This window comes from Echeneis naucrates, chromosome 8 (assembly GCF_900963305.1).
Source record: "Echeneis naucrates chromosome 8, fEcheNa1.1, whole genome shotgun sequence".
NCBI lineage: Eukaryota > Metazoa > Chordata > Actinopteri > Carangiformes > Echeneidae > Echeneis > Echeneis naucrates.
This window is the reverse complement of record NC_042518.1, coordinates 1,472,921-1,485,959: the sequence shown is the minus strand read 5'-3', so window position 1 is coordinate 1,485,959 and position 13,039 is coordinate 1,472,921. Positions and strand designations below refer to the sequence as shown.

The window sequence follows — 13,039 nt, the reverse complement described above, 5'->3', positions numbered from 1 at the left end:
GAGGATCTTTAGTTAACTAGCTCTGCCTCATCGGTGACGATAAATTAAGATGAAATCCAGTCACATTTTTAATTAGTTGATGTGTCAGCATGTAAAATTGTTGAAGAACCAACAGGAAGCCAGCGTGGATTCTTCAGACTGTTTGTTGTGGATGGAGGCAGAAAAATATGTGACATATCTGACTGATAAATGACTTCAGGGAAATTCAGGTCAGACGTGAGGTTGTACCATTTATTAGTCAATTTGACAGGCGGCACAATACAAGGATTGATGACACTGTCCTACCCTGAAAGGCTCTTAATTTGAAATAAATAGAGTGTAAAGAGAACAACTTTCCATTGAAATGGTTAGTAGATCTAAAAAAAAAGACCATAACTGAAAAAAATTGAAGAAATATCTTTCCTTTCGTGGATTAAAAAAAAGAAATTCATATACACACTTGCGTTACCCCAGAGCCTGAAACATGGTGAGGTGACATTTTGAGCCTTGAATAATATTTATCTACTGCCTGATGCAATTCTTCGACTGAAGTGTCGATGCTGGAGTTTTACTGACAAGAAGAAACCAAATGCTGCACACTCGTTTTCCACCTGTAACACACGTCATATGAGAATACACTTAAGTGATTTTTACAGCTGGACCCTGAATGGAAAGTAGTTCTATAACTTGAGTCTAGACCACTTTTACTGTTTCCATAAGGCATTGAATATTTGTCTGCTCCACACATTTGTGATATGAAGTCTTCCAGCAGAAATTTCTTGCTGTTTCACAACAATGTGGACCAAAATATATAAAATTAAAACAACAAAAAAAAAAAAAGGTACAGTCCCCCCGTGCTACCCTCTGGGGCTGCTCCTTTATTGAACAACCTGAAATTCGAGCTATCTTTGGGGTAATGCCTTTGTGTTTAGTCTTTGAGGGGAAGAAAGGCACAGTCTGCAAAGCAGGATTAGACAGAAGAGTTCAGTCGAAGTGCTTTGTTGCTGAACTCCTCTCGAGGGAGCAGAAAGTAGCGCACATTGTTGTGGTTTCTTTTCCCTTACATCAGATAAAGACCTTTTTTCTCCGGGAGGCTGGGCCTGCAGCTCCTGAACTCATGCAGGCGCGTGAAATGAGACATCTGCAGCTGCATATCTGGTTAAAAACAGTAAAAACAAAGGAGGAAACAAAAAGAAACCCGAGTCTAATCTGTTATTTCAGTCTGACATTTTGCGTTCTGGGACAAACAATACTGAACAGTTCTGTCCACACCCAAACCTTCTTGCCATTTTTCACTTTGAGCGCGGTCGCCTTGAGCGATCTCAAACGTGGGGAGGGTTAGTCATGTGTACTGTCCGTGATCATCTGGCCGCGTCAACACAAGCACTTTTTCACCGGCTTCTGTCGGTATTAATTACAAGTCGGAGAAGATTTAAGTTGCTGGTGAATACCTCGTCGAATGACAGGAGCGATGCAGAGGAGTCTTATCTGAGTGCAGATACTGTGTCTGACTCCCCACATGCTTCGACCCATTTGGGAAAACGCTCGCTGATAAACCGGCAGCACTGTGGAATGAAGCGTCTCTCTGAGGCAATAAAAAGGGGCGTGCAGTTCGGCGCCACGCGGGACTCTGGATCCAGGTCCAGAGTTTTTCCATAACGCAGGAACACTCTGGTGGCTGCTACTGACATGAGAACTCGACACATTAGAGCGATATAAAAACAACGATGGTAGACCCTGGAGGGAAAGCTTCTCCTGTCCCAAAGGAAATGAATGTACATATGCAGCAAATGCTGAGGAAAAAAAAAGAAGAGGTAGCTAATTTATGAAACATTAAAAACAATACTACTCTAATAATCAAAAACTATTGATATGGATTCATTCATTATTACATATTATAAACTAAATGTCTGCCGTCCGTAAGCTACTCCTGCCTACCTTTCATATTTTCTTCATTAACTCACTGCCCTCCTGTGCTTGTTTGTGTTTTGTTAAAGCAGGTAGATCGTCTCAACAACAGAGAGGTCAATATGAATGCTGGTATTTTGCACAGATTCAGCAACAAGGGCCAATTGATTTGATAAAAAAGAAAACAACGGGTGGAATTTTTCCCACAATGATCCAGCTCATGATGAATCTTGGACTCGCTGAGACTATAAAGTCTTGTTGAGATTATCAAACTGTCGCTTGTTGAACAATTTATAGACGCAAGCAAATAAATAATCAGTCATTAACTGATGTTTGGTCCCTTTAGTTTTAACCTAAAAAACACAAGTCTTTTACTAAAAGAATACGGAGAGCAAGTTAGCTTCTATCTCTCCCGGTGTGTTCTCTCAGGAATTCCGCAGCCAAAAGTTTATCCAGAAACCCACATTCCCGTCTCCTTGATCCAAAGCCCATCTGGTTTTCAGTGTGTTCATTGGTCGTCAGTAGTTGCGAATGCTGAAAAAGCCGACGCTGGTCGGCGACTCCTTGACTGTGACGGTGACCAGATTAGCCGTGACATCTGTTACGAACACGTGCTCTATCAGACTTCGCGTGGGCTTCCAGTCCTGGTTCTGGACCGCCACCGAGCGCTCCTGTCCGGTGTAGGAAGAGTCCTGGTCGGAGTCCGAGCTGCTCTCCTCTTCGCCCGTGCTCATGTCGTTCATTTTGGCTTTCTTGCCGTCTTTGTAGGTCGATCTCTCCTGCTGGCTCTGGACCTCCGTGGAGGATTTATGCATGCTGTTCTTCTCCAGCCTGCCTTGGATTCTGGAGGTCTGGATTTCATTCGCCTCCTTGACTTTCTCTGCTCCGGGCTGGTTTTTTCTGGCCTGCAGTCTTCCGGGGGTTGCCGGACTCTTAGGAGGATTGTATTCCTGGTTCTGTTGTGCGACGTTAGTTTTCCTTGCCAAGTTTGTTGCGTTTCTCACGCCTGAGCCCGGAGCGGCAGCGTCGTCGCTCTGCGCCGGTTTGCTCTGGAGGTTTAGAGGCTGAAGTCCGGAGCCTTGGTTGGAGGAGGCGGTCTTTGATGGCACAGAAGCCACTGCCTTCGTGTTGGGTATCCGCTGCAGGGTTAACACGGAGCCCTGGGGTTTCTTTTGTCCGTTGGGGGGGCTTACTGGGTGCTGAGTGGTCCCTTGAATGGGGTGTTTGGATGTATTCAAATTCAACGCTGCTACTCCTTTTGATTTACCAGCTGCTTTCAAATCCAGACTCGTCCCGCTGCTCATGCTGGAGATGGACAGTTTACCCTCAGCGACATTTCTGCCCTGACTGGATTTGTTCAGGGGGAGGGAGGCAGGCTGGACCGGCCTGCCAGATCCCACTGAACTCATGGAGGTTTTAACGGCCCCTCCCTGGGGCAGAGGGCTCCGGCTCTGACCGCCCGCCGTATCCCGGCCCGAGCCCCGGTGGAAGCCCATGAAGGTGAAGCTTGCTGGATGAACGGGTTTCTTGATGGCTCCCGGAAGATCTGCATCTTTAGATATCTTCAGGATTTTTCGAGGGCTCTTGTTCTGTTGGAATTCCTTCACGTCGGGAGGCAGAGGTTTCCTGATCCGCTTCTTCGAGGGCTCCTGTTTTGCCACAACGACCTGTGCTTTCTTCTGAGGGACGGGATGAAGGTCTCGCGTTCTGACGCTCGGGTTCACCTGCTTCACGTTGCTGTCTTCGTCGTCATCGTCATCTTCCGACGAAGATGACGAGGACGAGCACGAGGATGAGGAGTCGGAAGACGATGATGACGAGCCGGAGGAAGAGCTGCTCGATTTCGGAGCTTCGGGCACATTTTCCTAAATTACAAGGCAAACGTTAAATACTCTGTGCTGAACCCCCCCAATAATGACATTTTTCCCTTTTTTTTTTTCTCCCCCCCCCCCCCTTCATACTCACAAGAACTTTCCGCGGTCTTCCTCTTGGCCTTTTCCCTCTCTTTCGCAGCAGAAGCTCCCTCTCTTGCTCTCTACAAAAAAAAAACAACAAATGCTTGTCACATTAAATGTCACATTCACAACATTTAACATTTTATCAGTGCTTGGCCGAGTTAAATATAATTATAAATATTATATATATAAGAAATAAAGACGATGGCTCAAAAAACAGCGGGAAAATGTTGTTGTGCAAATGGCCGATAATCATATCACTTAATGTACATTCTGAACCTTCGAGGCTTTCAACAGGAACAGATTGACGCCTCATCTGTGTGTTAATGCCTCGATAAGGACACTCACTTCTTGTTGAATGCAGCCAGCAGTCTGGGGTCAAGGATGTTTTCTTGGGGCTCCCAGCTGTTGTGTCTGAAATAAATTAACACGAAGAGCGTTAGTCAAAATAAAGACGCAGCGTGGCCCCCGCAAGATTAAATGTACCCAACAGCCTTGGCAGCGAGCGGCAACAGAGGACTCTTGTTCCAGCAGTCAGAGGCAAACTGTGTGTTTACATGAGACAAATTATGGAAGGGGAGGCTGGAAAAGACCACAGAGGAGGGCTCATAATGGGAGTAAGACAGAAATAAACTCCATGTTACACCGAGAAAAGGAGGATCAGTAAGAGACGCGTCAATCTACTGCCAGCCGTGGATACAAAGTCTGTTACAACTCCTAAATAATCCTGGAACGCATCCGAAAAGGATAATCTGAGTTATCATCTGGCCAGATATGCAGAGCTGAGTCCCTGAAGGAGCTTCACAGTTAAAACTGGAGCCCCTTTCATGCGTTTCTGTACATGTATAAAGCACTTTTCATCTCCCCCACCAGCTGCCAGATCACATTTGAGTTGTGCGTTTATATTTATTAATTTTCGCTGCTGTGGTGAAAACCCAACTGTTCATATCTGTAAAAATAATAATAATACTACAAACAGGCCGGGAAGGAAGGCCATTTTAAGATTGTGTACGCGGTGTTTGTGCTGGCTGAGTTTAAACGGCAACAACAACAACAACAACAACTTTGTCAAGTGTTTCTCTGCTGCACCTGTACGAGCTCCGGTGTGTGTTGGATCATTTGTGTCGCAGAAACAGAGTTCAACATGTGTTTTTGTTGAAGGCTCTTTAGGTTGATCGAAGCTACATGAATGCGTAATGACCTTTCTCCTCGTCGCTTGTTGTTGAATGGCCCATTCTGATCAGCAGCCACCAGTGAAATAATCGACCCCCACCCTCGCCCTGCGCGCACACACACACACACACACACACACAAAGGATGTGGTTCTAACAGAAAGCCATGGAGCTGGCAGGCAGCCGTGTGCATTGATGGTGGATTACAGCAACAATGTGTAGCGAGCAGAAAAAAATCTAAATTTTATTTAAATCTGCAGATTGTATCACGATAAAAAAAAAACAAACAAACAAACTAACCATAAATCAAAGATGAAAATAAACAAAAACAACCCTCCGACATTTGGCTCCACACAAAAACTTATCAGTCCACAAATTGAGCTCAAAAAACAAAACAACACAAAAACAATTCTTTGAACAAAAAGACAAATGGAAACCCCGAAAAGGGAAAACTGAGGCGGATTTTCGGACGGCCTTCCTCTCTTTGCTCAGATTTCGGGCTGTTCTGAACAAAAGAAAACACAAAGTGCCAAAAAAAGAAACACAATGAAACAACACCCGCCCCCCTCCCCCCGACTCGGTGCTTTAACGAGAAAGAAAACGAGCGTCTCCCGTTCCCACAACAGTTTGACCGAAAAGCAACAAGCGACACGTTGTTGTTGTTATTGTTGTTGTTTTATTGTTGTTGTTGTGTTGTTTACTGTTTAGTCCACTTCTACTCACTTGGATGACCATCCTCTCCACTTGACCAGGAACTCCAACTTTCCCTGCAAACAAACAAACACCCAAAAAACCAACAAACACAAATAAAGAAAGAAAAAGAGAGTAGGGGGGAGGAGGGAGGGAGGGAGAGAGAGAGAGAGGGAGGGAGAGAGAGGCAGAGGATGAGTGGAGGGGGCGGAAGCTTTTGTCAACAAAGATGCAACAAAGTAACACAAAAGGCGGACACACGTTTGAAGCCGTCGGCGGCTCTCACCTTCCTCAGCCGTTTGTTTAAAATGCACTCCGCGTCGAAGACCTGCTCTCCCACCGCGCTCAGCTCCTCCATGACTGTCCGCCCTCGGCCCAGACCCGGTCCTTTATCAGCCCGGATCCGTCCACCGGCGGAAACACGTCCGGACAGCACCGGAACTGGGCCGCCCGGGCCTTCACAATAAACCCAGAGGGAGGCAGGCTGAGGATGACACTAGTCTGAGAGCCGGACTTCATGTTTCATTTTGTCACAACATGTTAATAACTTAGTGTAAAACATACATGTGAGTTATTATCGTATTTCTTCATCAGTCAGTTCTTCACCTCCCGTTTCGCTCACTTCGCTTCCTACAATGACAGCAAAGTCAAAAAATCTGATTGACTAATCTGATGAATTTGTTTATTACTAACTGTGCTCAACAGCAGTGTAGTTTATAGCATAAATTAGCCCAGAGTTTTAGAAATATATAAACATGCAAGCAACTCCTCTTTTTAAAAACCTACGCATAAAATAAAACCACATTATATACAAAACAATCCAGCTAGTTCAATGTTTAATTATGTCAGCTTTTCGATGTTTAAGTTGATTAAAATTAACAAGTAGATTGAAGTAAAGACAAGTTACGGCTTTGAATAGTAATCAAATTAAATGTTTTTTTTCTCAGTCTGCTTTATCTAAAAACCGAATAAATCTAATATTTACACATAAACATGAATGCAAACTGTGTATTTTTAATTTATCGACAAACATAACCATTAAGATGTTTAACTTTGAAAATCCCTTCCGGAAACGGGGTGCTACCTGAGGCAGTTTGACGCCATTGTGCGGCGAGAGGCGGGTAACTGAGAGTGCGGTGGTCGAGTTTTGTCCCTCCGCGGACACCGTCGTCTGAGAGAAACGCTCACATATTGTAAGTGAAAGTGGAGACACGATGGTCACAAAAATAATGTTTAATTATCAGACCAGATGGTAAAACACTCTTTAAAATTGTACATTAGTTTTATTTCTTTTAAATTTTACTTTTTACATAAAAAAAAAAAATAAGCTGAAGTGAAGCAGTTCCTCCGTCAAGACTACATTTTTAAATGAGCTTTGCTTGAATTAAGTTTATTAATTTCTGTACATACATAATGAGAGCGGACTAAAAAAATAAACACAAAACACAAATTTTGGAGTAAATATAATAATTTGTAAAGATGGTTCCTGCAGAGCTCTGTTTTTTTTTTTTTTTTGTTTTTTTTTTGGGGGGGGGGTTCCTTGTGCATTCGATAGAATCAACCAGTGAAGCTCAGGCAGCTGTTTTCAGTCTTTCACTGACACCTTATGTTTCATGTGTGATGATGATGATCACATCGAAGTTTGTTTTGTGTCTTTTGTCTCTTCAGGTTCATATTTCAAACTTCCAGGTCTGAAAAGAGAAAGAAAAAAATATTTCAATGCGGTGAAGTGTAGTTATAAACATGAATGAACTGAACTTTTTTTAAATTGAATGACAGGATGTTCGCTGGTCTGACAGGACCTGTGTTCGTTTTTATCACCTTTTATTCCTTTGTCTGTTCTTCAGTGCTTTGTGGGACATGATTGCGATAAAAACCAGAACAAGAAATCCAGCCATTGCAAATAATCCGATGAAGGTATTGTGAAGGGGATTTAACTTCACTTTCTCATCTGGAAGAAAAAGAAAATAACAGATTTTCACTTTTGAAGACTGCTGAAAAGAAGCACAGCGTTCCTTTTATTTCTCTGCCTCTTTCCGCAAAAATACCTTCAATTCCTTAACTTCAAAAATCAACCAAATGATGGCGCCATAACAGTGACTTATTTCTCCTAATGACTTCCTTTCTGTCTGTTGAGATCTTTGCTGAGCACCAGTGTCGGGAAACACAACGACCTTTGGTGTCGGGACAAATGGAAATAAACTAAGTAGACTAAAATGTATTTGAGTGAAAACCACAAATAATAAATAAATACATAAAGAGCCAATAGTATGAATTGTAATAAAGTGATAACACTTAATTTAAGTACAAGTGTTTAGAAGTTAGACTTTAAAACTTTGAAGTTATTTGGTTAGTTTAACAGAAGACCCTAAAAGTTCTTTGTTTTTTTTTCTCCAACTGGCAAATAAAAACATTTAAAATGGAAAAACTTGATGAGCTGTTAAATCACACAAGAACAATTTAACTTTTTTTATTCCTGCAATAAAAGCTAAAATAATTATGATAACAGCACCAGCACTGTTGATTTCTAATCAATCTAATCACCCCAAAAAACAACAAACGCATTCAAAACCGCATCTGTCTACAATATCAGAGGTGGACGGCCCTGATGGGGAAATGTCTCTTTCTTATTGCCAAACAAACTTCTGACAAGTGTCTTTTTTTTTTTTTTTTTAAAAGCCTGAAATTTCTTATTTCTCTGATCCATAAATCCAGCGTCGTAAGAAACACGATGTAATTTACACACTATACCAACAAATGTGTTTTAATCCTCTGCATGAAAATAATCCCCAACAAATGTTTGCCATTTGGTGCAGAGCGGTCCAGTTCCCTACCTGGACCATGTACAGGGTCTATAATGAGGTCGACTCACTGGGCTGCCAAGTCGGCAAATCAAACCGGCGCATAACGTGAGTTATTAACTAATTTAGAACATTGTCAGCGCCGTCCTTTAACTGTTTAACACCAGACTACTTGGCGTCAGATCTTTAGACCTCCTTTAGGAACTTACTGCGAGTTGTGCCAGATGCACTTCCTGGTTTTAACCTACAGCAGCTCCACGTCTAATTTTAATGTGAAGTCGCAGATGATGGATGAGCGGCCCAGTAATGAAAGAGCAGGTGTTGGAACGACACACTTTGGAGGCCGCTGGGAGGGGGGAAGGGGGGGCGCTCATTAGTCTGATGTAAACTCACCCTCAGCCCTGCTGCTGGTGACTAGCATGTGTTTGGTGGCGTTCAGGTGGCCGTCGTTGACCTCCGGCTGGATGCCCAGGATGTGACACATCAAGGGGTAGATGTTGACGGTCTCGAAGGGTCCCACCTCCAGGTTCTTGTGAAACGCCGGACCCACGGCCCTGAAGAAAGGCTTCATGTCCATCTCCTGGTTGTCGAAGCCGTGCTCCCCTTTGTTGAACTGAACCGGGAAATACTGAGAGGAGAGACGGGATCAGTTACTACGACCTGCGTAACCTATTTTAGATTCAGTGGGACTCTTTAAAGCCAGCCGCTCACACATCTTGGCCTACTCTTATTTACTCAGCAGAGGGAGGTGTTGTCCAAGTGAAAGAGTCATTTCCATACTGAAGAAGGAGGGCCTGTTTTCTCTTTATGACTGCTATTAACTGATGAAAGTGGCTAAATGAGAATTTTAATCCATCTCTAAAATTTCCATTTTCATAAAATACTTTTAAAGACGCACATTCATTTGCTAATTTTCTAGTATATATTAAGTTTAATGAAACAAACTGCGGTATGAATATCAATATATGGAAGACTCAATTTATCTTAGCTGTTATGTAAAAAGTCTCATCATCCTTATCCGTCCCTGGGATGAAGCTAAAGGGAGTTTAAGTGGCCATAATGGGAGAGTCAGATGATACAGTCATGGCAGGTCGTAACCTGCAGAATCTAGATAACCTCTTTCCCCGGTGGATTCACAGGGCTGATTATTTTCCTCCTCGTCAGCATTTGAAGACATTTTATGATTTCAGAAACGTAGTCTTTAAGTTTTGTTAGGATTTCTGAAGGAATCTCAGCGCTCACTGACACATTCAGTTGCAAAGTTGCTTCGCAGCAGAGTGACTGAGTTGGAGTGTGGAGCCAAATGAAAATGCTAATTTTGAATTTTGAGGCATGAATAGCTTCCTGAAGCATTTGGGAGCAGTGCATGTCATCAGCCAGGCCTGGATTATCCCGAGGACGTGCAAATTCACTTGATTAAAATTGTAATGCACTAAGTTTAGAACTTAACTCCTTGTTTCTAGATGAAAAGAGTCCAGTTTGAACATTTTTCTATTAGCGAGACACAGCTGGTAACTGAAGTTTTTCCTCTTTCTGCCAACAGGAGATTTCTGAAATGAATAGTTTGGCACATTCAGGTTGTCAAGTAGGTCCTCAACACATCTACTGAAAGCTGATTATTGTTGAGGTGTAAATGTTACCTGGAAATGACAGCACATCTCTTTTAAGGTGAAATAGGTCGTAAATCTGCTTCCTGGTTTTAACTTTTCCAGCCTTTGTCCAAACCCGACTCATTGCTGCCCCTCGCTCATTAGATAAACACAGAACCATGGTTTTTCTGCAAAATTCTTGGATTCTGTCTCGACTGTATCGGCAACGCTCGTTTCTAAAGCAAGAGAGAGATACAAATGTGTCAACGCACCCCGTTGATCACGTATCCAAGGTCGGCCCAGAGAATTATGGGTAGGATGCGGTCATTTTTGGAGAAGTGGAGGTGTTCTGGCAGCTCCTCCTTCTTGTAGACGTGGAGGTGGGGATGGGAACCCTTCAGGGCGTTGTAGACCTTCTCCAGCTTGCCCGGCTTCGGCAGCAACATCCCAGAGGGCCCAAAGTCCACCAGGTGGAATGACAGGTCGCTGAAAGAGAACCCGGGAATCTTGGACAGGATGATTTCTTCCACCAGCCCGTTGCGGTACACTGTGGTCATGCCGTGGTCCGCCGTGATGATGATGTTTAGACTGTCGTCCAGCCCATGTCGTTGGGCCGACTCCCGAATATACCCCACGGTCCTGTCGACCTGTTTGACCATCTCCCGGCGCTGCGGTGAGTCCGGCCCATATCTGTGGCCTGTGCCATCCGGCTCGCCAAAATACAAGGACACAAAGTCCAAGTCCTGGTCCCTGAACCAGCCCATCACCTTGTCTGTGTTATTTTTCCATTCGAGCTCATTTTTGTAGTTGTAAAGTGCTGGCTCCACCTCCCGCACCATCGCCGTTTCTCCCTGGTAACTGGAGGCCGTGCCGGGAAAGTGAAGAGAGCCCGTTTTCAGGCCCTTGGAGGTTCGGAATGGAGAGAGAGGCCACGTTAATATCACACACACAGAAGGGACACGTGGACTCTGACATGTTTAGAAGTATGCCAAGAATTCATCTGTTCACACTGTTGGACAACAACCAAAGAAATCAAATCGGTAGTTTCTGCATTTTGATTAATTCTCTTAAACGTACGCCTGGACGACTTTTTTTTTTTTTTTTTCTAAAGGCAACCTCACAACATTTGTCATTTGCATGCAGTTAACATTCATACCTGCAAAATGGTTTGTGCCATAACTGCAGCAATCTGCCTGAAATGCCCGGCTTTCTGTGGTATTTTGTCAAGAGAAATGGTTTCTAGTGCTGTAAACAGCGAAACAGTCTCTCAGAGATAAGATGGAAATTGTGTTGCACAGACCTGTCTCTGCGCCGTGATCCAGATAGGCAGAGTGCCATTGTCCCACCACTCATTCACAAACTGGCTCTGATAGTACGACTTCTTCTCCAGGCTGGTTGTGTTGAACCACATGTTGTGGATCACGCCGTGATTCTCCACGTAGCGGCCTACGGAGGAGAATCGCTGTCAGTCCGCTTCCACTCCTTATTCACGGCGGGACACATTCACATTAAAAATTCTATCAACTTAACGGGCTGAGTGGCGTGACGCTTTTGGACAAGGTCTTACGACCAACTTCGGAGATTAGACGAATTTAATTTCAAGGAAGTTAAATTTCTTTTAGCTGGCACTGATGATTTGAGAGTCAAAATAAGAAAGGGAGCAGAGAATTCCTCCCTCACTCATCCAAGCATAATCATCTTACTCAGCTATAAAAGCTGTTGGACCCTGGGACATTCAATTACAACTAATTCCTTTTTCCTGTGGCCTTTTTTTTTTTTTTTTTGTCCTTGCTAAGTAAACTCAGAGCGGTTTCCTGTTCCGTCATGATATGCAGATATCCTGCCAACTAGGAGCACGGTTGTAGAAAATGAAGCACTTTACCTGACAAGAGGGTGAAGTGTGTCGGGCTGGTGATGGTGATGTAAGGAGGTGTGACATACAGGGCTTTGACTCCATCCTCGGCCATCTTGTCGAGGTTCGGAGTGTCGACGTCGCGGTCGTAATCCCACCGGAAGCCGTCGAAGGAGATGAGCAGCACTCTGTGCCTCTGTTTGTTTACCGGCGCTCCGAGGAGGAACGAAGCCCAGAGGAGGCAGAGACTCGCTGTCCACAGCATGGTGAACACCGACACTTCACAAGATCCCAACTGACCCCAACCTGCAGCTGCAGCTCGCATTTACAGGAGTATCCGCCTCCTGGCATCTTTCCCTGAAGCCAACATGTTCTGAGCAAAGTTTCACCAATTTATCTTATCATTTAGAGATTGGACAGACTTTATCTCGGCTCAGCTCTCCTGCTTGTGGCCCGACGGTGTTTATGAGTCGATTTTATGGCCAGGAGTTTGTGTTCAGGGTGAATTTTCTCCGTTTTGCTCTTGAGGACTGCCAGTAAAGCAGATTAATCTCACCGGGCATCACGGCTGTTTGCCCCCCCCCAGCCCTCCCAGACATACACACAACTGGCTTGTTGTTGATGCCGTCTTTCTGTTTGTCTGGCTGCCCGTCTGTGTGTTGGTAGTTTTCTGTGAATCATCGACGAGGGGGGAATGACACTTTGATGGGTTTCACCTTGAGTTGGGATGGTGCATGATTGATCTGACACCAGGAAAATGAAGAGGAAAATGAGGGTCTATTCTTTGTCATTTAGCAGTGGTCTCTGGGGAAGAAAAGGCCCTAATAGACATATTCATTTTGGTAACTCTAATGTGTATATGAGCCTCAGGATATATTGATAAAAGAGATTTTACAATCTACATCGATCTATTTTTTTTTTTTTTTTTTTTTTTAGCTGTGACCATGACGATGGACAAACTAATAAAAATGAACTGTAGCCGCCTCGTTTTTTTTTTTTTGTTGCTCGGATCGCACGCCGCGTTTTCATCCAGACATTATATATCATGACTCGTCATGTAACCTTATCAACGTCCATCAAATTGCAAGACAAG

General features: G+C 43.9%; 2 protein-coding genes across 2 annotated transcripts; both read right to left on the bottom strand.

Moving 5' to 3' along the window:
• Window positions 1-242: 242 nt before the first annotated feature.
• Window positions 243-6,077, bottom strand: cbx2 (chromobox homolog 2 (Drosophila Pc class)). The gene is made up of 5 exons (XM_029508456.1): window positions 5,991-6,077; window positions 5,738-5,781; window positions 4,191-4,256; window positions 3,853-3,922; window positions 243-3,752 (listed from the first exon to the last, which is right to left on the bottom strand). The coding sequence occupies exons 1-5, from the start codon at window positions 6,060-6,062 to the stop codon at window positions 2,406-2,408; spliced, it is 1,599 nt and encodes a 532-aa protein (XP_029364316.1). The 5' UTR covers window positions 6,063-6,077; the 3' UTR covers window positions 243-2,405.
• A 1,269-nt stretch (window positions 6,078-7,346) lies between these two features.
• Window positions 7,347-12,211, bottom strand: LOC115047940 (ectonucleotide pyrophosphatase/phosphodiesterase family member 7-like; the record flags this gene model as incomplete). The annotated part of the gene is made up of 6 exons (XM_029509187.1): window positions 11,977-12,211; window positions 11,395-11,540; window positions 10,367-10,996; window positions 8,899-9,133; window positions 7,526-7,655; window positions 7,347-7,395 (listed from the first exon to the last, which is right to left on the bottom strand). Coding segments are annotated over exons 1-6 (1,425 nt in total), but the record flags the coding sequence as incomplete, so codon positions are not given.
• Window positions 12,212-13,039: the final 828 nt, after the last annotated feature.